Source organism: Chelonia mydas, chromosome 10 (genome assembly GCF_015237465.2).
Source record: "Chelonia mydas isolate rCheMyd1 chromosome 10, rCheMyd1.pri.v2, whole genome shotgun sequence".
In the NCBI taxonomy this organism is placed as follows: Eukaryota; Metazoa; Chordata; order Testudines; family Cheloniidae; genus Chelonia; species Chelonia mydas.
The window spans coordinates 55,352,858-55,380,594 of record NC_051250.2 but is presented as its reverse complement, the minus strand read 5'-3'; the positions used below and the strand labels follow the sequence as shown (position 1 = coordinate 55,380,594).

The 27,737-nt window shown below is 40.6% G+C and overlaps 3 protein-coding genes and 1 long non-coding RNA gene across 11 annotated transcripts in view; 2 read left to right on the top strand and 2 right to left on the bottom strand.

The window, feature by feature from the left end:
- Window positions 1-1,946, bottom strand: part of LRRC49 (leucine rich repeat containing 49) — a 130,703-nt gene extending 128,757 nt beyond the window's left edge. Inside the window, exons 1-3 of one of the 4 annotated variants that reach the window (XM_043523938.1) lie at window positions 1,818-1,946; window positions 1,477-1,538; window positions 855-981 (exon numbers count right to left, since the gene is read on the bottom strand). Coding sequence is in view for 1 of the 4 variants with exons in the window: in XM_043523936.1 (XP_043379871.1) it covers window positions 1,477-1,499 (23 nt within the window). In the remaining 3 variants the exon portion in view is untranslated. Of the gene's footprint in view, window positions 1-854; window positions 982-1,476; window positions 1,614-1,817 lie in introns of those variants that run through there. The other 3 variants (XM_043523939.1, XM_043523937.1, XM_043523936.1) reach the window with 3 other exon arrangements.
- Window positions 1,805-15,727, top strand: LARP6 (La ribonucleoprotein 6, translational regulator). 2 transcript variants are annotated; one of them, XM_037910314.2, is made up of 3 exons: window positions 1,805-2,416; window positions 12,084-12,279; window positions 13,284-15,727. In XM_037910314.2, exons 1-3 carry the CDS (start codon window positions 1,830-1,832, stop codon window positions 14,352-14,354), a joined length of 1,854 nt encoding a protein of 617 aa, XP_037766242.1. In that variant the 5' UTR covers window positions 1,805-1,829; the 3' UTR covers window positions 14,355-15,727. The 2 variants fall into 2 exon arrangements, with proteins under 2 accessions (XP_037766242.1, XP_027674607.2); XM_027818806.3 differs by lacking the exon at window positions 1,805-2,416 and adding an exon at window positions 5,541-5,906.
- Window positions 15,728-16,339: 612 nt separating this feature from the next.
- The window catches only part of LOC122461985, a 12,842-nt gene continuing 1,444 nt past the window's right edge, over window positions 16,340-27,737 (top strand). Inside the window, exons 1-3 of the long non-coding RNA XR_006284298.1 lie at window positions 16,340-20,412; window positions 20,548-20,638; window positions 22,212-22,301. This is a non-coding gene — a long non-coding RNA (uncharacterized LOC122461985). The remainder of the gene's footprint in view (window positions 20,413-20,547; window positions 20,639-22,211; window positions 22,302-27,737) is intronic.
- Window positions 22,488-27,737, bottom strand: part of ADAL (adenosine deaminase like) — a 27,483-nt gene continuing 22,233 nt past the window's right edge. For 3 of the 4 annotated variants that reach the window (XM_037909995.2, XM_037909996.2, XM_043523943.1), the window contains exon 11: window positions 22,488-27,556. The gene's annotated coding sequence lies outside the window, so the exon portion shown is untranslated. The remainder of the gene's footprint in view (window positions 27,557-27,737) is intronic. The other variant, XM_043523940.1, reaches the window with a different exon arrangement.

Genomic DNA, 27,737 nt, shown 5'->3' with positions numbered 1-27,737 from the left:
GTGAGTTTAGTGAAGTCCTCGAGTGTAGTACATTGGATTATCAATATAATCATTTTTAAAGGTTTGATAAATGAGAGTTCAGGTGATATAAAATGGGAATACCACGCCCTTGCCTCACAGGAACATTGTGTTATCTATGGTATGTGTATGACCCTGCATCACTGCAGTATTAGAGTGCATCTCATTCTTTAGTGTATTTTCCCTCATACCACCAGGGAAATACATTTTACAGATGGGCAAGACAGTCAGTGGAGAAACTCCCATGTTAAAGTTAAGCTGTTCAGAGCAGGTACCATGTCTATAGTCTCTCTGTAAAGCACCAGCCACATCTATGATCCTACAGTATAAAACAATAAAATGTATGCAATCATTTCTGTTTATTCATGTTTGTTATCTTCAGGCCATTTCTCAAACATTTACAACCTCAGCAGCTATTGAATAAACCATTTTAATTTTCCGGAAGATGAGACTCAAGATGGAATGTAAACAATTTAAAACAACAGACATTTTCAATATATTGAAATACTAGGAAAAGACAATGCTACTTGAGTTCCTTTAAGCTGTTCATAGTTACCATAAACTTCTTTGTATGACAGTCACATTATACTTTGGAAGCTGTGCATTGCATGCAGTGATTTCTTTATGAAGTTATTAGATGCAAAATCACATTAAGGTCTCAAAGTTGTTCACTAAGATAAATTGCATGTTGTAATATATTTAGCACATAAGAATCCAATCAAGGAATAGATAGAAGATAATCAGAAGTCCAACTGGAATATAGTGAACCCTTACAGCTGCACTTCCCTGATGGCCCAATCACTTTCTAATTACATTTAAAAAAAATTAATTCCTACCTCTTATGGTTGCCAAGATAATCTATTTTGACCTGATGCAGCGCTTTCTTCAGATAGCTGAAAATAACACCTGGGTGTGAGGTGTGAACGGATGCCAATCATCACATTGAAATGTTAACTCTGAAACCTAATGGCAACAGATAAAATAACATTAACTATTTGGCGGATAGCAATTTTGACAGAAACGTCCAGTGACTGAGTTTGAGTAGCTTGCCATCCCTCTGTCTACCCTTCTCAGCCCCAAACTGACCTTGGGATATCACATATTCCCAGGCCTGGAAGCCACTGAATGTTGCTAACTTGTAGGGCAGGCCAGCTAAATGTGAAAAATCAGGACTTTGGGGGGGGGGGGGGGGGGGGGGGGGGGGCCGGGCAGGGGATTATAGTTATGTATATAAAACAAAGCCCCTAATATCAGGAGGGTCCTGATGACATCCAGAGGTTCAACCACCCTACTAGCTTGGATGAAGGGATTTTCCCAGGCCTCCTCCTGCATATACAGGAGAATTACAGAGGTTGTGACTAGGAGAAGGCTGGCAAACTGTGACTCTGCTTTAGAAGAGTGCAATAACCCCTTTCCTGCCCCGACAAATGAGTGAGCCCTTGTCTCATGGAAACTCACCCAGCGGAGTCCTTCGCCGACATGGGGAGAGGTCTACTCCACGCCTTCCTGAAACAGGGTGCCTACAGGAGGGAGATTCTGTCCCGAGGTTGGTGGTGCTGCCCGGATCCCACGTCCAGAGACACCTCCCCCCCCCGGCCCCTTCCTTGGGTGGGGTGAGAGGGGCCTCGCCCCACTCGCAGACTATCCCCGCCCCCACCCGGCAGCCCGGGATGGGGAGTTTGTGCCCCTCCGCCCCCTTTGCCTCGCCCAGGCCGTGCGGCTCAGCCCGGCACACCGACCGGCCCCCGGGTATAAAAGCCCTGGCGGGCAGCCCGCCCCCTCCCCTGCGCTAGGCTTACCCCGGGGCGGCCATGTACGCGCTGCTCAGCGCCTGGCTCCGCTGCCTCCTCTGTCTGCTGCTGCCCGGGAGGGCGGCGGACGGGGAGCGCTGGCCCGGCCCCCCGGCTCCCCGCGAAGGTAGGCGGGGGCCGGCCGCCCAAGAGCAGGAGGGGGCTGGAGCTGGGGGCGCCGCCGCGGCGCTGCCTGGCTCAGAGGCGCGGCGGGAGGAGAAGGCGGCGGCGGCGGCTGCAGGTAGCCCAGCTGCATCGCTGCTCGCTAGACTCCGCCGGCTCTGGCGGGCTCTGCCCTGGCACCGGCCGCCGACGCCCCCTTCGCACCCGAGCCCCATGGCCGAGCTGCCGCCAGGGAGCCCCCAGGGCCCCGATCCGGAGCAGCCCGGGGTCGCCAGCCGGAGCGCGGAGCCGCTGGAGGACGGGCCCGGTGGCGCCCCGAGCCCGGTCGGAGAGGCAGGCGCGGGGGAGCCCGGGAGCGGCCCAGTGCGGATCCGAGTGGCCATCTCGGCGGAGGAGGAGGAGGAGGACGGCGGAGCCCCGGGTCTGACCCTGCTGGGCGGGGGCAGCTGTAGCGAGGATGACTCCGGCAGATATGGGAAATCTAGGTACAGCGCGGCCCCGGGACGTGAGCGGCGCCCAGCCCGGCCCCCGGCTCGGCTGCTGTGCTGGGGAGCCCCGGACAAGCGGGGGCAGTTAGTGCCTACCTAGGGGGACCCCTCCTGCCGGCCGCGCCCCGCGGGGCCCTGCGGCTGGGGGGGCTGCCCCGCCCCGCGGGGTGTTAGACGCGGGCGGGGGGGTGCCTGGTGCTGCTCCCCCTCGGGGTGCGAGCGCCGTAGGAGACGGGTGTTCGCCCCGCGATGGGCCGGGGCGGGGGCGCTGCAAGGGGGCGGCCAGCGCCTGATGCAATGAGGGCTCGGGAGTAGCCGCTGGTCCAATCGGGAACTTGGTGTAACTCGGGATGGACGTCGCATCAGGCAGCGGCTGCCCCCGCCCCCCGAGAGACACGCGCATTGGTGGAGACGTGTCTGGCAGGGCGCCGTCTGCGGGAGGCTTGCCTTGGGGCTGAGGCGGGGGAGGGATCCCCTGCTAATCTGAGCATGAGCTTTCGTGAGCTACAGCTCACTTCATCGGATGCATAGGGCTATGCATCCGATGAAGTGAGCTGTAGCTCACGAAAGCTCATGCTCAAATAAATTGGTTAGTCTCTAAGGTGCCACAAGTACTCCTTTTCTTTTTACGAATACAGACTAACAGGGCTGTTACTCTGAAACCTGCTAATCTGGCACTTCGACGGGGAGGGGGCTGGACTGGCGGGCCGGGTTTACTAGCGCTGGAAACCCGAGGTAGGGGAGGAGCCGCGGGCAGTGGCTGGAGGAGGTGGTGACCTCCCCCGTCCCCCCGCAGAGGTGCTGGGGTCTCCTTTCAGCTCTTTAACTCCCACTGTGATGACCTTGTCTGAACCCTGGGGGAGAGATTCCCATGCAAAACCACTATGGAAAAGCCAAACCTCTCTGAAGGAGCAGCCAGGGGCCAGATTGCACTTCCCAGCTCTCTGGGTCAATCAGAGCAATGTAGGGCTGGGAGGGACCTGGAGAGGTCAGTTAATCCAGCCTCCTGCAAAGGCAGGAGTAGTAAACCCAGACCATCTTTAACAGGTGTTTGTCCAACCTGTTGTAAAAATTCTAGTGATGGGGATTCCACAACTTTCATTGGAGTTTAACTACCCTTATTGAATCCTAGAAATGCAGCCAGCCCTCCTGCTGGCTGGCAAAATCTCTGCTGTGGGGCTCTTCAGTGACTTAAAGAATGGGGGGAGGGGGAGAATCATGCACAAGTTTGGAAACTGTGGATCCAAATGATCCTTTGCTAATATATAGCAATGTGTTAATACAGAGGGCAAATACATTTCTTTGCTGGGGAGGTTATTGGACACTAAAAGGGTGAAATACCCCTGGCCATGACTCTCCATCCTCTCACCTCTGCAGTACTCACATAGCAAACCTCTCATATAAATCATGGATTAGGTATTTCCTTCTAAATTGGGGGCTTTGTTAATCTGATTGGGTGGGTGATGTTTACATGGCAGAGTTCACCCAGGGTTGGAGGAGAAAGGAGGATTAGAACCAATCCAGTCCTTAATGTTGCTTCAAAACACTAGAGCTACATGGTGTGGTGCTGAGATTGGAAGCTATTTCCAGAATTGTTCATTAGCACAATTAGTTTGTGTCAGTCTCCTTCTGGAGTGTGATGCAGTAGCCACTCTCAGCAAGGAGTTACCCTAGAAATAAATGAATCAAAGGCCTGAAAACAGCTCAGTCCAATGGCTTTACTTCAGATGAAATCTGTAGTAATGAGCTGGGGCATTGCTGCCAGGTGGAGCACCGGATGCACTTAGTAAAACTCTCTCCTTTGGAAATTAGAAGGGCTTCTGTCTGCTACTCGTTTCTTGTCCTGACATTAAATCCTGTTCTGTAATCATGAAGACTTAGGTAGATGAACTGCTTGTAGGCACAGTAATCTTCCTGTATTGTGGCTATAATGATCTTTTGAGGATTGCTCAAAAGAATGGAATAATGTAAAGAGTGCAGGATGCACTTTTCTATACTGACCATCAAACTGCTTTTGGGAAGTATCATCTGTGCAGATTTTATTATAGATGGGAGAGAGGTCTATGGAGTTAACTGTGACCTGTTAACATGACTGACTTGGGACTAAATGGTGGTTAAGTAGTATAACTGTTTCCGTTAGGGATATGAGGTTTTTTTATTGATAGTTCCACTAGTACACCCCTAGTGTGGAAACAATTATACTAGTATAAAAGTGCTTCATACCAATGTAGTTTATTGTTCCCTTACAGGAATAAGCCATACCAGTATAACTCTGTGCACATAAGGGGTGAGCTGGTCTGGTTAAACACAAACAATTTTTGTTTGTAGACAATAACACTAATTTTTTCAGGATAGACAATGCCGTTGTGGGCAAGGTCTGTGGGTATGTCTTATGCTGTGTGTGTGTATTTAAAAAAAAAAGTGTTTAATTTAGCTGGTTGTAAGACTACAAACTTGCCCTGTCTGCACTAGGATTTTTACAATGTGTTAGCTACCACATTGTAAAAACATTTCCCCTAGTATAGATGAGGCTTGTGTGAGTTGTAGGCTAATCCAGTTAATCATGGGTGGAAGAAATATGTTGTCATTATTCCCTTACATGCCATCACTACTACACTTGATGTGTAAGAGATGACTACATGTTGCAGCTATAACTCCAAGTTAGTAGGTTGCCATTTCCAGTTTGGTATTTGTCATTATAATGTGTGTGTGTATGTGTATATACATACACACACACATATAAAATAATATATAGTATGGGATCAATTATTTAGCTAAAATGCCAACCTGTTAATGATGTAAATACACATAGACTTGTTTAATAAAAATATACAAATAGTGTGAGCAGTATTAAAATGACTTGCACCTGTTACAGGTTCAATTGTGAGACATCTTAATCTTAAAGGAACTGTTGGGCTCTGCCTTGCAATGAAACCCAGACTAGTCCTTAGCTCAGTTCACCTTACGGTCTATGTGAGTGGAAAGCCAAAGGCAAATACACTGTGGGGAGATGGCAGTGGTGAAAAGTTGGTGTGTACAGGGAGGCCTATACAGTGCCAAAAACAGGCAAGGAAATGCTGTTGGCCAGAGGGACACCATAAGAGCTCTGACAACTTAAAATTCATAACTGACTGAGACCTGGTTTAAACCACTTTTTTACCAGTATAACTTTTGGTTAAGGAGGGAATGGGGGATATTATAACCAATATAGTTATACTGCTACAGCCCCTCAGTGTGAATGCATTTATACTGATATCCACGTTCAGGGGATTGTGCAACTTTACTGCTTAACTATACCAGTATAGTTAAAGTTGTTTTGTTGTTGACCCCCCTAATGAAGTATGTTGTGCAATGACAAAAGAGAGAGGAATAGAGTGAAAAGGGGAATTGAGGCTCGTTTGATGCCAGGAAAGATGCAAAAAGCAGAAAGCTTTGGATTTGAATGAAGGATAACTTTTGCACTAGGAGTGATGCCTAATCAGAAATGGTATGTTGAATTATAAGACTTGATATTTCTTTAGAAGTAGAAACACAGTAATCAGATTACTGGTTAGTTATTTCTGAGCACTGGTTTGTAATCTTGTTGGAGATTTGCTTCTACCCATTAAAATGCTGTAATCTAGGATTGCCACTTAACTATTAAACTTGTGTAGAGAAAGATACCTTTCTCATAAACAAAACATAATTTAAATAGAACTAATTTAATAACTCGGCAATCAACACACAAAAATTGTGTGTGTGCTTTTTGGTAATACAATTGAAAGCTTCTGACCACTTTTAACTGACAGCAAAATATTAACCACTTTAAATATGTACATTGACATTAGTTCCCCTCAATGCTTTATAATTATGGTAACTTGATAGTTATTAAATACATATTTAATTTTCGATTTAATTGATTATGGGGGACAGAATGGCTTAGAGACAGTCAAACCAAAATATTTCTCTTTGAATTTTTTATCTACTTTTGTTAATGGCAACACCCAAAATTACTATAAACTGAAAGGCAACTGCTCTCTGTTCTAAATCCCTATCTTTTAGTTTGTTCATTTGATAGACTTTAGAAAGTCAGTTTACTGTTTGTGTGAAACACTTTAAAAAAAAAAAATAGAATCACAAAAGTTGGCCAAGGACCACAGATAGGTTTAGTACCTGAAATCTAGTTACTTTTAAGTTAAAATTATTTTCAAGTTGACTTTCTTTAACTTCATATTGTATTTCTATTTCTAGGATGAATAGAAAGACCCCTTTAAAATACAAAGGAATACTCAAGTGTAAAAGCTGTTTGACATTAAGTTCCATCTAATATGCTAAAGGAACTTGAAGAGAGTATAGTTAAGCACTCAAAAATCAGGACATCCATAAGCTATGGCTGAGCCCATTCCTTGTGCTGATTTCTATAATCTTTAATTGCAATATCACACTCTCAATTATAGTACAATACAGAGGTACACCCTCTCTGAGAACTCCAACTATGTAAGTGTTCTGGGTCTGTAGTTTACCTTTTCAAAGGGGGCACATCATAGAGGTAACAACACAGATTGCACAAGATTCCAAAAAAAAAAAAAAATTGCTCTTTAACAGCAGAAGAAATGCACAGATCTGTACAAAAATTAGAAACCCTACATTAATTTCCCTGTGTCTGTTTTCTCTCCATTCTGGAGCTTTCCTGGGGCTGGTGTCCCATTGTTGCTGCAGCCTCTACTTTGACTTTTGCTGCAATCTTAGGTCAGCTTGCTTTCTCTGAGCTTGGCCCTGCAACTAAATCACTGCCACCCATGAAAATATGCCCATCTCCTCTTCTCCTTCCCAAAGGTTCCTGTGAGTCCTTTTTAAACGTTTATGCCATGGATGCTACAGCAGCACAATTGCAGCACTGTAGCGGTCCCACTGTAGGACCATGGCATAAAGGCTTCCTATATGGACATAAGTTGAGTTTCTATCAATGTAGATCTAGGTAATCCATCTCCCTGAGCTGCACTAGCTGCGCTGATGGACAAATTCTTTCATTGACTTAGCTGCATCTACACAGGGGTTAGATCAGCTTAACTACAGTACACAGGAGGGTGAATTTTTCATTGCCCCAGAGTGATGTAGCTATGTCAATCTAAATTAAGTGTAGAGCGGGCTTTTGCCTTGTTTGGGAACTTTACACTCTCCAAGTGCCAGCACCCTGCAGATGTGTAAGAAGAAACAGTTTCTCCCAGCCTCAGCCAACCCATTGTCATTCAGGTGTTTCCACTGAGTTCTAATGACCCCCATTGTATCTTGTCTGGGAGGGACATGCAACAAGCCCTGTGGGCCTATGGTGGATACACTTAGGCCTGTTCTACACTTAAGTTAGGTTAACATAGCTATGCTGGTCAGAGGATGTGAAAACTCCAAACCCTGACTGACAAACTTATGCCAACCTAGCCCCTGGTGTAGCTGCAGCTGTGCTGATGGAAGCATGCTTCCATTGATGTAGCTACCATTGTTCAAGAAAGTTGTGTTCCTGCACTGATAGAAAAACCCCTTCCATCAGTGTAGGCTGCATCTATGCTATGAGGTTATGCCAGTTTTGCTACAGGGACGTAGCTATGTCAGTATAGGTCCTGTAGCATAGACGTACCCATAGACTGAAGCATTGCATGATTCAGCAGTTTTCCTAAGAACAACTTCACAGTATCAACCAGAATCATAAATTGTACAGACAAATTCTCCAAATCATTACAATACTTCCAGTTTGCAATTTGAGACTCTTGTAATGTAGCAGCTGAAAACCAATTTCCTCTAGGTCAAGGCAGTGAACACCTCATTGTGGACTATTTCCAGGCAAATTGCAATATTCAATCCTCAGCTATTTTGGCTGATGGGTAGTTTAAAAAAGTTACACAAATATTTTTCTGATGTTTCCCCTCCCCTTCACAAAAACAGCTTTATTTGGTTTTGGCCAAATTTAAAAACGTTGGGGCACAGACTAAGACTGGAAATGTTTTGTGATGACATGACTGTCTGAAATAGTGCTTTAGAAAGGAAATAATTTTGCAACTTGCGAGGTGGTAATTAGTGCTGCTCCCACTACTTGAGCCCAATCCTGAATCCATTTAAATTTATACCAAACTCCTATTGTCTTCAGCGAGTAGGGCAGTGGAACCCCAGTTCAGTGCTTTTGATTTTGCTTTTATCATACAAGGCTTATTACTGTAGTGCAGAGTCACTTCCAAATGAGATTTCACTGAGGTTTGTCAAAAGGTTAGAATGTATCCAACCAGCTTAATATATTGATAATCCTATGAGCTTTGATATCCAGAGGACACATTCTGCCCACAGTGCACAGATGAATTTGGTTTCCTGTATGAGTAATCTCCAGATGAGTCACAACCTAAATAAGTTGTTTTTCAGTCTGCCCAAGCAGCTTTGACAGTCAAATCCTTTATAAAAGATATCCAAAGAAAGAGAAACACTTAATGCAAGTTGTAGACAATATACATCTATTAAGACACTTGTTTCTCACAAAAAATCCTCGTGCCCTTCTAAGATTGATTCCTGAACACCTTTTAATATTAATTTCTTTTTTTTGGTATTATGAAAATGGTGATTTCTTCAGGTTATGATCACCAGAGCTAGAGCAAGTGCAGAAAGCTGGCTGTAAATAGAAATGCCAATGTTCAGTATTTTATAGAAAATTTGAGCTAAAATTTTTTAAAAAACTTAATGTGCCAAGTGAAACAGTCTTGTCAAACAGAATTGAAAAGGTGAATGGTGTCTGAGGTGGGTAGAACTAGCAATGCAGTATAGCTGAGACCAATGCATCAGGAGATGAGGTATCCTGCTTCTGGCATATATCTAATACTTGAGGGGAAAAAGTAAAATAGGACCAGCTAGGATGAATTCAGTGTTTTAATATTGTGGGGGTGGTACTGACCTTTGTAAATGAAAAGGTTTTCTCTGAAGCATGAAGCTCTTCCTGGATTTTCTTCCCACATTAATCTTAACTCAGTAGTTGCAAATGTCCATGCTAATAAAATCACTTCAAAAAACCTTGATAGCTGTATGTTATGTACTTTAATTTCCCATTAAAATAATTCCATAGGGTAGCTAAGTGAAGATATGGATAGAGTTAAAAATCCACATTCTAATTAGATTAAATAACTTTCTTTATCTTTAGTGACATAGCAAAGTGAGAAATAGTTAATTATTTGGACTAGGATGCTAATAAGTCTTCCTTTCCATCCCCCTCTGATGCCCCTATCTAAAAGTAACCGTACTACAAGTTACTAGCTTTCAAACAAGAATTCTCACTCTCTTCCCCTTGCCCTTTTCAATTGTACTTCCAACATCACCTCGCTTGCTAAAAGGGTCTTAAAATATGGAGACCTTTCTTAGAACTATTCCAGTATATTTATCCAGGGACCTGACTTTGTGTCCACAACTGAGTGAGCAATAAGTAAGTATTGTGTGCAAAATCCATTGACCCAAGTAGAACTTTTGTATACAAAACAGCCATCTTCATGTGATTAAATCTCTCTTGGTGGGTACAGACGGTGGTGCCTCAAGATTGCATCTGCAAGTGATAGGCTGTCTCAGGGCTTGTCTACACTTAGATTTTATAGCGCTCTCACTTGCTGGCTCAGGGGTGTGAAAAATCACCCTTCTGAGCACAGCAAATCTGAGCACTTTAAAGCGCTAGTGTGGAGAGGCTCCGAGTCTGAGCTAATCCCCTCATGGAGCTAATCCACGCTGCGGGAGCACTTTGAAGTTTCTAGTGTAGCCATGCCCTTAGTCAGGCAAGTGCACTATCACTGCTTGACAAACTGCCATAGCAGAGGCGCTCAAGCAGCGTTCCCTCTTACCCTAATAGTGAGCAGCCAACAAAGTGCCCCCCTGTTGGGACTCTGGAACTTGCTCCCTCCATTGTTCCGCAATAGCATGAATATGATCATATTTGGAGCTTGTTGCAAAAGCCAAATAAAATTTGGGGGAAGGAAGAGGGGATGTTTTAGGGGCCTTTTCTGTTGATTTGAATTACTTGGGTGGCTGAGTTAATTTATCAATACACCTATTTTTATGGTCATTGTGATTTATGACACCAACAGCTTTTTGGGTAGGCATTTTTATTTAAATGTAAGATGTATCCAACAAGCTGTGTACTCAAGTAAATTCCAGGATGAGGCCCCACTGCAAATCAAGCTTTTAATAGATAAAACACATACCTGTACCTGGATAGCCCATGTATAATTATGTATTAAACTTCTGTGAACCTTGATAGTACTTCTAGAATGTACTCTTGGGTTGAGCTGTTTGCCCCAATGACATGTGGTAACTTAATTTGCCCAGATTTGTACTTCAAATTACAAGCATTGGGAATGGTAGAGGGACAGAGGTCCATGAGAAGTGTGTGTGGCTGGATTAAGAATTACTGTTTTGGATGAGATGTCCAACAGAGGTGATGACTTGTTCACTAGAGAACTTTAGGCAGAGAGGTCTCTTTGGAACCTCTCTTTGGAAGGTCTCTCCTGAGGGAAGAACAAAAAAGGCACTTTAAATTATTTCCCAGAGACCTGTCTCTACACATCCAAAGTTAATAAGATGGACACTGAACAAGAATAGATCCGGACTCAAAACCGTGGATCTGAAACTATCATCTCTAGCCTATCTCTGTTGTATGGTTAGCATATGAGTCTTCATTTGGTATGGAAATGACATTTAAAATGTGTAAAAAAAATATAATCCTCTTAGTCCTCTTCAATGTTTAAATGCTTGTTGGAATCCTAGCTTTAAAACATCAACTATATTTTTGCACTGCAGGTTATTAGGGCACTGTTTTCTGGCTCCTTGCTTGTTATGCAAATGTCCTCACAAGAAAAAGTCTAAAGTAATTTTTTTTAGCAGCTTCAGATGGAAAAGGGAAGCAATGATAGATAAAATAAGCTTTGCATAACACCAAACATTGGTGCTCAGCCAGCTTCTAACAAAATAAGATGTAGGAAGACTTGGACTTGTGGTGTAGTGTTTGTGAACTGCTGAAGTACATGACTCATTGTTCTGCGAAATCTGCTCTTGCAGTGAGCTGAGGACTTTGGCTCCTTAGGCTGACTGGAAAGATTCCATCTCTGAACAGGCATCCTGCTGCACAGGGAGAACTGACTGAACATACTCATTGTTTATCAAATAATTTGACAAGAGTCTGCTTTTGCTCAGGTGCCCACATGGTTCTGTGAGTTAATGCATGTTGCCTTTCACTCTGAGTTGGTGGTTTAGTTGTTTAGGTCACAAGTGAAAATTAGATTGTCCCCATAGGCACAGTTGTTGTTTTCTGTTCAGAGAAGTAAACTGTTGTGATGGAACTTGCATCTGCTTCAAATCAGTATTCTTAGTTTCTCATTTAACAGCCTGTTCTCCCCATTCCTGTCCTCAAATTCATGTTTGATGTTACATTTATACAGTGGAGATGATGGAATCAGATAAGATTCATTGTCAAACAAAGCTCAGTGCTGGAGTTGATGGGTGGGTTAATACTGCTTAGTTTAGTGAATCAAATATATTATATTTCTAGCACAGCATTCTCTAAACAAGTATCTGCAGTTTGCCAACTTGCTTGTCATTAGCTTTATCAGTAAAGCAAGACTGCAATGACCAGACTAAGATCAGTTTATAAAATGACTTCATTGTCTTGTTCTAGTGGTGGGGAGAATGATGGTGAGGACTTCGACCAGGACTGGAAACCCCCAGATAACGAGCTGATCCAGAAGCTTATAACACAGGTTGAATATTATTTCTCAGATGAGAACCTTGAGAAAGATGCCTTCCTCTTAAAGCATGTGAGAAGAAATAAGATGGGCTATGTCAGTGTTAAGCTACTCACTTCTTTCAAAAAGGTAGGTTCATTTCTGAGGGGCCTTTAAATCTACTCTATCCAACTTAATGAGCTATTGAACAGATAGGGCACATTGGTTTTGGCCAGTCTGAAGGGTTGATGCAGTTAATATCCTACTGTTACATTTGTTCTTTGCTTCTAAAATGTTGCATAAATAATCAGACAAAACTTCTTGATTTGCCCAAGAAATTGTGTAAGTCCCTCAAGCCTAAGGGAGAGTGAAATTTAGAAAAAGCATCCCTTTCTTGGATCCTACCAAGCAAGATCTTCCCCCTCCCCCCCCTTCCCCCCCGGAGAAACTCCTAGCTTTAGGGGGGAGACTTTTAAAATTACATGGTAGATATTTTTTTTTTTTTTGAGCCAGCACCATCCTGATGAGAGATCAATGTCTTTTGACCTTTGCAGACTTAAGAACTTGGCTGTACAATTTGGTCCAATAGCTATAGTGCCCTGAGAGTCAGGACTTGTGGGTCCTAGGCCTTATATTTTGATATTCTGAAAGGCACTATGGAAGTGCCTCTTTTAACTATTAAGGGTAGGGACTCTGTTTAATAGTTTTCTAAAATTAAGCACAAAAATAAGGTAATGGGACACAGGGGGAGGCTACCTGTTTGGAATTGGATGCAGCAGGCAAAGCAACTGTTGAATATGCAGCATAAGCATGCCTCTGTGATGAGATGGGAGTAGAAAGATTCTAAGAACTCTTGAAGAGCCATAGAAATAATGACTTGTTTAGTCTGGGTAAGTCTGCAGTTGGTGATGACTTTGATCTCCAATCATGTAAAAAGAACAGGAAGTTCACAACATCGTACTGATGATCACAGTGACAGTAGGGAAACATTTTTAAACCTACTTTCTGTTCAGGAGGGATACTATAGAAGACTTTGGCTGATCTTTCATTTGAAATCCAACCCTGTATCAGTCTCAGGTTTTCAATAGCTGTAGAGAACTATAGTTCTGGTGGTTTTAATGAGCTGCATTAAAGTGTAACCCTTTTTCTTCAAGGTAAAACATCTTACCAGAGACTGGAGAATCACAGCCTATGCTTTGAAGTATTCAGACATTCTTGAGCTGAATGAAGATAGCAGAAAGGTTAGAAGAAATACCCCAGTTCCAGTGTTTGCTAGTGAGACCCTGCCTAGCAAGATGCTGCTTGTGTACGATATCCACTTGATTTCTGAGCTACAGGTTCTGAGCCAGGATCAAGAAAATGGATGCATGCAAGAAAAGATGATGGAGCATCTTCTCAAGACCTTTGTTACTTTTGGTGTAATCTCATCCGTTCGCATTCTCAAACCTGGTAAGGATCTTCCACCTGATGTCAAGAGATTCAGTAATAGATACACCCAAGTTGGAACAAAGGAATGTGCAATAATAGAGTTTGAAGAAGTAGATGCAGCAATTAAAGCTCATGAAATCATGTGTATTGAAAAGAATAATGAAATTGGCATGAAAGTTACCCTGATAGGTATGAAGCCTCCAAAGAAAAAAGTTGTGAAAGACAAGAACCATGATGAAGATCCCAGCAAGTCTCTCAACAAAATTAAATCCCTGAATAAGAGAGTTGAGGAACTTCAGTATGTTGGGGATGAATCATCAGCAAACAGCTCTTCTGATCCAGAGAGTAATCCTACATCTCCACTGTCTGGACGCAAGACTAATACTTCCAGCAAGTTGAGCCCTACCACCTATCAGAACAACCACCTGAGCCCTAATGTTTCACCTAGGTCAAGCCCCTGGAATAGCCCATCTTCTCTGCGCAAAGTGTCCAAAAAGTCTCCGCTTGCTGAAGATGGCAAACTTAACCCTAGCACTAGCCCTGAAATCTCAAGGAAATGTGCAGATTACTCTTCAGATAGCAGTATTACTCCTTCTAGCAGCCCATGGATTCAGAGGAGAAGACAAGCTCAAACTGTAACCCAAGAACAAAGTCCAGTAAGTAGCCCAATGCTTGCCCGGAAAATACAAAATGCAGATGGGTTACCTGTAGGAGTATTGCGGTTACCCAAAGGTCCTGATGGTACTAAGGGATTCCATAATGGATGCGAAAGGAATAAACCTATGAAGAATGAATAAATCTTGGGTATTTTTCTTTTAAAACAAGTTTCACAAATCAATTTATTTTTGTTCAAGCCTGGTAAAAAGACTAGCACTTAAGTGACTGAATGAAGTCAGTATTTAATTTTTAAAGGTTTTGTATTCATGTAGAGACTCATTTGTATATTTGTATTTGCACTTAATCCGCATTATTTTTATATATTTTTTTTGTTTAAGAGCTGAACATTGAAATGTTACCTTTTTTTTATGCCAGGTATTTAAAACAATTTATGTAACTGCATATTTGTGCAAAGCTATGATTCTGAACAGCAGTGTGTAAACACTTGATAATATTTAGCTGTTGTACCACAGCATTTCAAAGCAATACATCACCAGTCTGTTTATTAAGCGGTTTGAAGGCTTCCTATTTTTAGTATGTTGAAAGGAGCACTAAGCTGTAATGTCACGTCAGACACTTCGCTAAACTTGTTTGTTTAAACTTCCAAAGATCCTATATAATAGGACCAAACTGTGTATTTTCTGTGATGTGAATAAAAAAATGCTGAGTAATGAAGACTGTTTTCTAGGTATCAGATTCTAATGTTCAAAATGATCAGATAAAGACTAAAGGTTCTAAATTTTGTGACCGTCTAAACCAAATTGTTTAAACGCATGTTTCCTATAAAGCAGGCTAAACAGTTTTCTTTGGAATATGGAATACCTACATCTTTCAACCCTGTCTGGCCCAGGTTTAGGTCTCAAGTTTCACATGACTTGCTCTACCTACTGTGCGAGGACATCATGTGTATATGCCAAGTGACCAGTGCAGTTTAGAGTGAATCCTGCGTGTAAGCTAGGCCTTATATTAATGAATATAGGCAACCTAAGGGCTAGTCTACACTGGAATCTCTACAGTGGTGCAGCTGTACTGATGTAGTTGTATCACTGTATTCCATGCTGACAGAAGAGAGCTCTCCTGTCGGCATCACTCCACCTCCCCAAGCAGCAGTAGCTATGTCAACGGGACAGCTTCTCCTGCCATCCACATTGTCCACACCAGCACTTACATCTGTGTAACTTGCATTGCTTTTCCATGCCTGGGAGTGACTTACATTATACTGAAGTAAGCACTGGTGTGTACAAGCCCTAAGTTTAGCTCATTAAGAACATGGCTCTCAGAAATTTTTATCTTCAAAAAGAGTCCAGACAGCAAAGCCATAAGCATTCAGTATATTTGAACAAAGGTGGTGTGCATGTTTTGTTTTGTTTTCCCTAAGTACATATCAATACCTAGAATATTTCCTCAGGATTGCACAGGTATGGGCACACAGTGTTCACTTTTTTTTTTAACGCCATTGCAGCTGGCAGAAGTCCAGATTAGATGAATCACTTCATCTGTGGCCATGCATGTATTTCTAAGAGGCTTTTGTTTTGTGCTCTTTTTTACCTGGTGGTTCTCTTGGGACTGAGAGGCCAGACAGAAATCCATCTTCTCCAACCCATCCTAATCCAAGTCTCCAATATTGCAACCAGTATAGGTAAGCCAGGCAAGGCGGATTAGTTTATCTTTTGTTGTGTGTGAATTTTCCTTGTGTTCAGAGGGAGGTTTATTCCTGTTTTCTGTAACTTTAAGGTTTTGCCCAGAGGGGGATCCTCTGTGTTGAATCTGAATACCCTGTAAAGTATTTTCCATCCTGATGTTAGAGATGATTTTTACTTTTTTTGAAATAAAACCCTTCTTTTAAGAACCTGACTGATTTTTCCACTGTTCCAAGATCCCGGGGTTTGGGTCTTTGATGATTTTGTAACTAATTGGTTAGGATATTACTCTCAAGCCTCCCCAGGAAAGGGAGTGTGTAGGGCTTGGGGAGATATTTTGGAGGGAAGATGTCTCCAAGTGGTCTCTTTCCCTGTTCTTCGTTTAAAATGCTTGGTGGTGGCAGCATACTGTTCAAGGACAAGGCAAAATTTGTACCTTGGGGAAGTTTTTAACCTAAGCTAGTAAGAATAAGCTTAAGGGGTCTTTCATGCAGGTCCCCACATCTGTACCCTAGAGTTCAGAGTGGGGAAGGAACCCTGACAGGAGGTATTGTTACTTTCTTGATTTTAAAAAAATGGGACTGTTGGATAACCCAGTGGAAAAGGGAACTGAAGAAAATCAGGCTTCACTAAAGAACACCTGAGCAATTGGGATGGAAATTAAGTTTGAGGAACAGGTAATCAAATTAGGCAAACAAGTTGGCTATGGGCAGTGGCTTCATAGAGAGACAGATTCTCCTCATCTCTAACAAAAGGGAGTAAATTAGCTGTACCTACACAAACAAGTTGTCTTGCTGGTCCCTTTTCAAGAATGATATAGATTAATACACTCTAGCATAGAGGCCTATTATTCATATAGCTGAGAAGAACATACCTCATCCATGAAATGGGGTGGGGGAGAAGCTTGGGGAAGGTGTCCTGTAGATAGAATTGTTTAAAATCCTAAATTTGTCAAACTAAACTACTTATAGCCCAGTTGGCTGGATTTGAGTTGATATGCTCTTCAGTAGGAAATCATAGAGACTAGCACAGCTTTTCTGAGGCGCCACATAGTTTGAATAAGCATTTGTGGTATAAGCAAGGGGGCATATGATTAATAGCTATAAAATCATGAATGAGGGTGAGAAAGTGAATAGCAAACTGTGACTTACCCCTTCACATAACAACCTAACCACCAGGGGTCACCCAATGAAATTAATAGGTAACAAGTTTAAGACAAAGTACTTCACACAAAGCCCAGTCAACCTGTGGAACTCATTGCTATAGGATGGAGAGAAGGCCAAAACTGGGTTTAAAAAAAGTATTACGTTCATGGAGGAGAGTCTTCAGTCCCTACTAGCAAAGATGGTCAGGGAAATGAGCCAATGCTCAAGCTGTCCCTAAACCTCCAGCTGGGAGAGCCTCCAACTGGACAACAGGAGTTGGATCACTTGATAATTGCCCTGTTTTGTCTATTCCCGCCAAAGCCTCTAGCACTGGCTGCTGTCAGAAGACAGGATACTTGGCTAGGTGGACCAATGTTTTGCCTAGCAATAGGCTATAATTTAAAGTTTCCAATTGTGAGCTCCAACCTCTGTCAAATACAGCAGTATGATCACTTTTCAACCAGGCTGAAAAGCAACCCCTTCATCAGTACTGTGAAATAATGTTTTTATCCAGTTACCTTGCTGTGTTTATTACAATCTGAAAGGAAATAGAGCATTCACTGTCCCTGGGCTTGGGGTCCATTTTTAAGTGGTTAACAAAAACAAATTACACTTCATTTTGTGTAGCACAACTAATATTAAAGTATCTGTATCCTTACCTTTTAAAAAAAAAATCAGTTTCCTCTCAAATATTTATTTAGCAAAAAAGCTCATCTTTATTAGAGTGGGGAGGCAATATATGCTTATAGAGAAAACAAGTAAAAATGGTAAAGCTTACTAGAGCTGTACCTTTGTTTCACTCCATATGCAGGCCTCAAAAATAAAATGTATTCCTGTGTATCACTGATGCTTTGAATATGAAATCTGCTCCTGGACATAGAATCAGCTGATTTTGCTTGAACCTCTTTGACGCAACACCACAACTAATTAGCATCAGAAGTGTCCCACTCATTGCTCAACACATATCTGCCAGTAACTTGGTCCTTTATTTAATTCACACATTAAAAAGTACTATTTCACAGACAACCCCATTGGAAAAATGTATCCTAGAAAAACACTACTGAATTAAGCAGGGAATACTATCCCATTGATTAGAAGCCTATTTATTCCAGATGCTAAAACATGATTAAACTATAAAATCCTCAGACTGCAACCACTTTTCATCAGGGAGCTGAAGTGCAGTCACTTTTCCTTACAGAACTGAAAGAAGGGGAATATAGTCTCATAATTAGCTAGAGCCACATTCTGCTGTTTACTCTCATTAAGTATTGCCCCACTCTACAAGTAGTCCCAGAGATTTCAGTGAGTCTACTCATGGTTTGAAATACTATTCTTTGTGAGTAAAGATATCAGAATCTGGTCTCAAGGTTGCTAACAAAGTCCTAAACTTACTTCAAGTCCAGGTAACAAGATATCCAGGCCAATTTCATGTCGTTTTCCTTACTTCACCATGACCATATACTTCTTGGTTGAGAAACATATTTTGTGGAAACTCTGATGATGCAGATTACAAAGCCACCCTGTAGACTCACTCTTTGCCAACGCCCTGGCCTGCTAGATGCTCTGCTCACCATTCAATGGCTGCCTTTGAAGAGTAATAATTGCATTCACATAGTGCTATTTCAGTGTAAAAATTAATTACTGTAGTCTCCCATGACCATTCCACAATGTGGCTATTTTAGTGAATGTACTTATTTTACTGATCATCTTAGTTCCAAAAAAGGCCAAAACAAAAGTCACCAACACTTCAACATTCCATGTTCATATTTTATACATGCTCAATAAACTTACAAATAAATAATGTATAGGCCTCGGAACTAAAACCTGTAAGTACATTTGTTTAATATCAGCTGAAGAATGGGAATTAAAAATTATTTAATTTTTTCCATCTGGATAACTTTGACTTCAGCCATTAAATATGATGGGCATATGAACTGTTTTGTTATCATATTTGGAGATGAGGCCCAATCATGCATCACTGGGAGTCAAAACATAGGTGTAATTAAGGGTAACATTTGGTTCTTTGTATCTACAACCACATTCTACATTTGGTTATTATGGAGAAAGCTCTCAGGCTGTAGTGATCAGTCTGATTAGTTAGTATGTGTTTTTTACATTGCTAAGAACTAATGATTGGTAAATTCAATGGGAGTTCTATTCAATAAATAACCCCAGACTTTAGTCCTTTCTGAATGGCTGGAAGGTTCATTGAGTACATATTACCTTGATTCAAAGGATCCATTTGAAATTTTATATTTTAACTACACGATAGTTTCCATACTTTAGCTAAGCAAAATTAGGGTAAAGTGTGTTTTGCTTATAAATCAATTTCCTTGTATGGTCTTGAGTACTAATATAGCATATTGCAAATAAGTTACAATTTACTGATGATATTCTGCCAAGAACTATTTAACATTTAAAAAACTACTCTTACACTGTCTACATAGTGTGATGGTGTCAACAGCATCAAAGTACATGATCCTGTGTTGAAGCTTTGAGCATCCAGTGTTGTAGAACATGCAAGGTAAGCATGGAGCTGAGAGAATCCAATGGACCGATTGAAATAATTTGGAATGTTCACTTGTGATAGGCCCTGGCAGCAGGAAATTGAGGACACAAAACTACAGATTTTTTTAAAAAGCAAAGAGTCACACGTGTGGTATTTCCCAATAAATTGGTGTAGTGGGTTTTCCTGGATTAAGGAGGAAAACTATTCTTCCTCTTTTTGCCATAGTGCTGTAGTCCCTTTTGTGCCTGTTCATAAGAACACATTTTCAAATCTAAACTCTTCCTCCCTTTTTGTATCAATGATCCACTTAATTAACTGGTGCACTTCTGTGCTAATAACCACTTTTTAAGACAGCTTTTAAGCAGTAATAAATCTCACAATATAGCAACTCAGTTTAAGGTATCAAATGATGATACGGCTGCTTCACACATCATAAGGTCACAGACTCCATGTTAAAGTCATTGTGAAGTCATTACTTGAAACTAGTTGTACAGAAATCAGATAAATCCAGTCTCAAGCCAACACCTAAACTGATTACATCATGTCTTTCTGTGCCAGGTGAGTAACTTTGTTTCTTTTGGTGAAATTTGGTACAATTTAGTTTATAATAAAATAGGTTTACACTCAAATTTATATTAGAGTCATTATGTATTCAAATAAAATACTGTGTGTTCTTTTAAAATATTTATCTGTGAATATAAATAAGTACTTTGTTATGCACAAAAATTAAAATATATTTGAAATAGCATGTGTGTGAATTATTTTACATAAAATAATTGAACCTGTATCATTATTTGATCTATTTTATTTTTCTTACTCTCAGAGACCATCTTTAATTTCTACACCAACAGTCTTTTCAGACCATAAAATGGACAACAAATCAAAAGTGGATCTTACTGATCTAGTAAGTATGCTTTTCTCCTAAAAGCACAAATATTTCTTACTGTCTTGGGGGCTCATGGTTGAATCCTGATCCTGTTGAAGTCACTAGAACTGAATCAGGCTCCAAAATGAGGTTTTAACTATTTGTGTGCTTTAGGGGAGGAGGAACTTTCTGATGTACCAAAATGTGACAAATACAAGGAACATGCAAGCCGAAGTCATGAAAGCTAACCTCGTTTCCACTTCAGGTAAAAATGAATCAACTTTTGATTAAACCCTGGCTTACTGTGCAAAATCTCAGCAGAAGACCAAATGAGCATTTTGTTTTTAAATTACTGAAATTATTTCAGTTAGAGAAATGGGCCTTGTTTAATGCATGGTAACTTTCGTTCTTTACAAAAATAAACTTTCACAAAACAATAAAAATCTGTAAAATATTTTCATTAATCATCTTCAAAGTCCAATGGAATTTTTCTTTTTTAAATTCCTTTGCATTCTTTACCTCTCAGAAATTGCAACATGGGCCTCCTGCATAAGAACCTGAAAGGGGAACTGACTTAAAACTCACTGTAGAGAAAAGTGAAACTGACTCATCTATGCCATTGTCCAAATGGAGAGAAATACAAAAATCAAAACCAACCATTATCCAGCCCCAATTGCTAGCAACAAATCTAATTTGTGCATTTTGCTAAAAGTTATTAAACCCTAGGCAGACAGCAAGAGGCAACAAAATCCAAGGTTGAGGGCTTTCCACAGATGATGCTCTGCTGCCTTCCCCTAGTAAATCTGCCACGTGGACAGACACAAAAAGCAATTGCTAGAGTATGCAGGTGGCAGAAACTTTGTCAGAGAGAGAACCAATAGGGTATCAAGGCTCAATTGGCTTTGATTACACTAGAGAAATTTTCCTCAAAATTCAAAGTGAACCATTTTTCAAACTGGTTAGAGCTGCAATGTAGAGAAGCCTCAACTGGCACCATTCCTATAGCCAATTTAGTTAAACCAAAAGATTTCATATAATATGTGTGTGTATTAAATTTCCCCAGTGTAGATGAGGCCATTGTATCAAAGGAGCAGTGTACTAACACAAACTAAAAATAAGTTTGCGTTGCTTTAATAAATTTAATCTTATCTGATAAACTGGCCAAACCTTTAAAACAAAACAAGGTTGTTTTAAAGAATACACTTAAAGAATACAATACTCAAACAACCATAATGAACAAATATTGAGCCAACTTTCATGAGACAGTGTCCCTTCACGTGAATTACAGATACATCTAATGAGGTCCCTGATGAAATGAAACATTCAGTTCTGGACCTGCCATGCCTACAAAATTATCTGCAGTTACTCAAGAAAGTAATGTCACTGTCACCAAATTACATAAAACATGTCCATGCTAAGAACAAACTGGCTGCAAATAGCTTCACTATAACTCTATGTGAAACCAAATTATACCATGTATGCTATCTCATCTGTTTTCCAACACTGGACAGCCAAATGAAAGACAATTTGCATCATTTCCCTCTGTAGGAACATTTTCTGCCATTATCTCAACAAATGTGAGGTGACATCACTGAGTACGTCTTCATTTGCAACACACAATGCACAGACAAATCCATTCTCCTCTTTCACATTGCTTACATCAACATTTTTATAAAACGAGTAGGAAAAAAAATATTTGGATCCAATTCTACAACCTTTAGTTGGAAGGAGTCCCGCTACAGTCACTGGTACTAATCTCATGAGTAAAGCTTGCAGGACTGGGTACTTAGTAGTTAGTACAAAAAAATGTGCTAAGAAATTGTATTTTCCTTCTGCAGGTTGTGGTCCTGTAATGGACAGAAAACTACTCAACTACATCAAAGTCATAGATTCCATCAAACCGTGGAGGACTGCTGGGAAGCCCTTTGGTGAGGAACATTTTGCTTTGTTGTGTCTTCGGATATGGGTCAAATCCTGCTTGCAATTGACATTAGTATTAGTAAGTCAAGCAGGAAATGGTTCTAAGAGGCTATGGGGTAGCATTTTCAAAAGTGATACGTCACAAGTCTGATTTTACCAACAATGAAAATGAATTTCAAATGAATCTTTAAAGCTATGAAAAAAATACTTTTATTGCAAAGATGGAGAAAGGTGAAAGTTACTGTGATGGAAATAAGTTTTTAAAACATGTGCCTAACTAATCGTTTTGTTAACTTGGTTGATAACAACTCTAATTTATTTCAAGCTATTTAATTTTATTTGTAGTTCACTGAAAGTGTGCTCAGTGCTTTACAAACATTAAAGTCAAGCTCCCTGCTCTGAAAATACTTAAATTGAAAAGGAAAAAAAAGCTTATATCATGATAGCAAGAGTAACTTTTAGCATGAGCCATGTGTCACATAATAGTATTAGTATTAAAGTCAGTTTTGAATAAAGAGGTAAGCTAGTAAAGTACAAATTTTAAGTCACTTTCTGAAAAAAATCTCTACTTCCATCAAGCTCATTTAACTTACTGTTTCATTAGTTCTTAGTGATAATACCTGTATGAGTAAAATAAATATATATAGTATATTGTATTTATATATACTTTGGGTGGGTACACGCATGTACATACACACTTTTGTCTAGGTATAATTACTAAAAACCAATTAAATACATGATCATTTAAAATAGACAAAAAAGAGTGGGATGGGAGGAGGTATTGTTTCATGGTCTCTGTGTATATAATGTCTTCTGCAGTTTCCACAGTATGCATCCGATGAAGTGAGCTGTAGCTCACGAAAGCTTATGCTCAAATAAATTGGTTAGTCTCTAAGGTGCCACAAGTATTCCTTTTCTTTTTGCGAATACAGACTAACACAGCTGTTACTCTGAAACAAAAAACATGGTCATTTTACAAATGTGCAAACTAATCCATGCTGTTTAATCATTCCTCTATGAATTTAAACTAAATATGCCTCTTTTATATTACTTTTAGCCTGGTTTGTTGAAAAGTCAAACAGTAAATTCATACAGTAGAGTCTCAGAGTTACGAACACCTCAGGAATGGAGGTTGTTCGTAACTCTGAACAAAATGTTATGGTTGTTCTTTCAAAAGTTTACAACTGAACAGTGACATAATATAGCTTTGAAACTTTACTACGCAGAATAAAAATGCTGCTTTCCCTTTTTTTTTTTTTTTTTAGTAGTTTATGTTTAAGACAGTAATATACTGTATTTGGGGTGGGGGTGGGGGGTTGTCTCAGCTGCTGCCTGATTGTGTATCTCCAGTTCCAAATGAGATGTGTGGTTGACTGATCAGTTTGTAACTCTGATGTTCATAACTCTGAGGTTCTACTGAACTTTACTTTTAATTAATCAATAAACATGCTTGCTTATTTGTATGTAGAAAACCTAAGCATTCTGTCTAATAGCTTGGGGTTTGTTTATATTATAAACAAAAGTATACACAAAGTAAATCTCTTTAAATTAAACTCTAATAAGTTCTCAAGCAGCATTTTTCTTACTTTGCCTATCTACATTTTTATCATCATTTATGGAAGTATTTTACGTTGGTTTGTGAGCGTATGGTGAAATCAATGTTTACTGACATTTACCAGTAAAACTCTAATCCTTCCAACCCTAACTATAGCCCATCTATGGTAATATAAGAAATAAGTTTAATAACCATGCTTAAACACAATTTAGATTCTTCTTGGGGTTACTCAGGTAATAAACACAGAGCTTGGGTGGCCAGGGCAAAGGGACTCAAACCTTTTAAGACTCAAGTTAAAAAAAAAAAAAAAAAAAAAAGTGTTCTAACCCAAGTACGAGAAATTTTTAAGTTAATCAAGTTGGATTATTATAGAATCAGAGTAATTTTGATATGTCAAACACGTACATTCTTCCATTAGCACTCAAGCCAGCAAATATCCTCAATATAGATTTTCCTTACTACGAGTCCCTTTATCTGCCTCTGCTTTTCAATGGACTGGAATAAGTCTCCAACTCAGGTCTTTACACTACAGAAATTTTCCTGTTACTGCTAACAACTAGACTGATATTAGCAATGGTGGGGGCTCAAGTGCTGACAAAGTTCTCATGGCCAGCACTATTTTTAACACCATGTCAATTAGATTTGCTCAGAGCAGGTGTAAGCAGTGGCATAGTGCAAAGTTATCCCGAAGCAGTGGAGATTAGCATTCAAGGTTCCAGATCTGATGCAGTTTGCCAACAAGGAAATGTCCTATTAGCAGCCAGAAAAAGACTACAGGCTTTGTATTTACCACTGTATCCTGTATCACCCCTCTGTGTAGTGCTGTGGGGCTGTCCCTCCCAACTAGCAAGAAGGGACTCAGTTTGTCAGTGACATCTTACTCCTGCTGCCAACGCTCACTCAACCAACAAAGTTCCAGAGTTATAGAAACAGCCTGCCTACAAGCAGAACCTCTGCAACTCAAGTACAGGGTTGGCTGGACTGTGTAGCAAGTGAAGATTATAACATGAATAACAAAGCCAGGTGCTATTATATACAAACAATGCACATATAAGACTCATAGAATCATAGAACCATAAGGTTAGAAGGGATTGCAAGGGTCATCTAATCTAATCCCCGGCCAAGATGCAGGATTTGTTGTATCTAAACCATCCAAGACAGATGGCTATCCAGCCTCCTTTTGAAAACCTCCACTGAAAGAGCTTCCATGAATTCTCTAGACAGTTTTTTCCATTGTCCTACTGTTCTTATAGTTAGGAAGTTTTTGCTGAGATTTAATCTAAATCTGCTATGCTGTAGTTTGAAACCACTGTCTCTTGTCTTGTCCTCTGTGGCAAGAGGGAACTTTTCTCTGTCTTTTTTTATGGCAGCCTTTCAAGTATTTGGAGCCCACTATCATATCCCCTCTTAATCTTTTTTCCAAACTAAACATACCCAGGTTTCAGAGTAGCAGCTGTGTTAGTCTGTATCCACAAAAAGAAAATGAGTACTTGTGGCACCTTAGAGACTAACAAATTTATCTGAGCATAAGCTTTCTCGAGCTACAGCTCACTTCATCGGATACATGCAGTGGAAAATACAGTGGGGAGATTTTATATACACAGAGAACATGAAATAATGGGTGTTACCATACACACTGTAACGAGTGAGATCAGGTAAGGTAAGTTATTACCAGCAGAGGAGAGAGAGAAAAAAACAAAACAAAAAAACCTTTTGTAGTGATAGTGAAGGTGGGCCATTTCCAGCAGTTGACAAGAACGTGTCAGGAATAGTTCACCTTCAGCCCCCAACTAAAACCTCTCCAGCGCATCATCAAGGATCTACAACCTATCCTGAAGGACGACCCATCACTCTCACAGATCTTGGGAGACAGGCCAGTCCTTGCTTACAACCTAAAGCAAATACTCACCAGCAACCACACACCACACAACAAAAACACTAACCCAGGAACCTATACTAAGCCCGTTGCCAACTGTGTCCACATATCTATTCAGGAGACACCATAATAGGCCTAATCACATCAGCCACACTATCAGAGGCTCGTTCACCTGCACATCTACCAGTGTGATATATGCCATCTTGTGCCAGCAATGCCCCTCTGCCATGTACATTGGCTAAACGGGACAGTCTCTACGTAAAAGAATAAATGGACACAAATCAGACATCAAGAATTATAACATTCAAAAACCAGTCGGAGAACACTTCAGTCTCTCTGGTCACTTGATTACAGACCTAAAAGTGGCAATATTACAAGAAAAAAACTTCAAAAACAGACTCCAACGAGAGACTGCTGAATTGGAATTAATTTGAAAACTGGACACCATTAAATTAGGCTTGAATAAAGACTGGGAGTGGATGGGTCATTACACAAAGTAAAACTATTTCCCCAGGTTTATTTTTTCCCCCTACTGTTCCTCACATGTTCTTGTCAACTGCTGGAAATGGCCCACCTTGATTATCACTAGAAAAGGTGGGGTGTTTTTTCTGTCCCTCGCTCACCTTACCTGATCACTCTTGTTACAGTGTGTATGGTAACACCCATTGTTTCATGTTCTCTGTGTATATAAAATCTCCCCACTGTATTTTCCACTGCATGCATCCGATGAAGTGAGCTGTAGCTCACAAAAGCTCATGCTGAAATAAATTTGTTAGTCTCTAAGGTGCCACAAGTCCTCCTTTTCTTTAAACATACCCAGTTCCTTCAGCCTTTGCATTCCATCCCTTTGATCATCTTTGTAGCTCACCGCTGGATCCTTTCTAGTTTCTCTACATCTTTTCTATATATTGGTGACCAAAATTGGATTCAGTACTCTAGCAGAGGCCTAACCAGTGCCAAGTTAAGCAATACTATCTCCTCCCGTAACTTGCATGCTATGCCTCTGATAATGCAACCCAAAATTGTTTTTTTTTTTTGCAATAGCATCGCATTGTTGACCCATGTTGAGATTGTGATCCACCACAACTCCCAGATCCTTCTCAGCAGTGCTGCTGCCAAGCCAGTTATCCTCCATTTTCTATCAGTGCATTTGTTTTTTTCCCCCCAAAGTGTAGCACCTTACATTTGTCTTTGTTGAATTTCATTTTGTTGTTGATAGCCCAGTTCTCCAATTTATCAAGATCCCTTTGAATTTAAGCTTTATCCTCCAAAGTGTTTGCCGCCCTCCCTGCCTTTGTCTCATGTGCAAATTTGATCAGTATGCTCTCTATTCCTACATCCAGGTCATTAATAATGATGTTAAACAACAGCTGACACAGAACAGATCCCTGTGGAATCCCATTTGAGACCTCCTTCCAGTATGACATTATTCCATTAATAATCTTTGTTTGTGGACGTTAATTATGTATCCACTTAATGATAGTTCTGCCAAGCCTGCATTTCTTCAGTTTACTTATCAGAATGTAATGTGGGGGGGGCCTTGCTAAAGTCCAGGTATATTATGTCCACCACATTCTCCCTATCCACCAAACCAGTTACCTTGCTGAAGAAGGAAATCAAGCTGGTTTAGTATAATTTGTCCTTAGTAAATCCATGCTGGTTGCTAGTGATTACCCCTTCATCCTCCAGGTATTCACAAATAGAATGTTTTATACATTGCTCCAGTTGCTTCCCAGGTATTCAGGTCAGGCTGACTGAGCTATAGTTTCCCAGTTCCTCCTTTTTAACGACGGACATTACATTAGCTCTTCTCCAGTCTTCCGGGGCCTCTCCTGTCATTCAAGAGTTTGCCAATATTATTGCCATAATAGAAGGCCAATGTAACTCAAAGCAAATAGTACCAGAACACATTGGTTAACATACCAGTATTATGTGAGCACTCAGAACTGACACTGCTATAGGCAATCACAGTGGGGACTGGAAAAGGGTGATTAAACTTAAGTTCTTGGGGAA

Coding starts and splice junctions, on each gene's coding strand:
- LARP6 (XM_037910314.2), top strand. CDS start 1,830: ATGTACGCGCTGCTCAGCGCCTGGCTCCGCTGCCTCCTCTGTCTGCTG. Junction 2,417..12,083: donor GGCAGATATGGGAAATCTAG/GTACAGCGCGGC, acceptor GTCTTGTTCTAG/TGGTGGGGAGAATGATGGTG. Junction 12,280..13,283: donor TACTCACTTCTTTCAAAAAG/GTAGGTTCATTT, acceptor TTTTTCTTCAAG/GTAAAACATCTTACCAGAGA.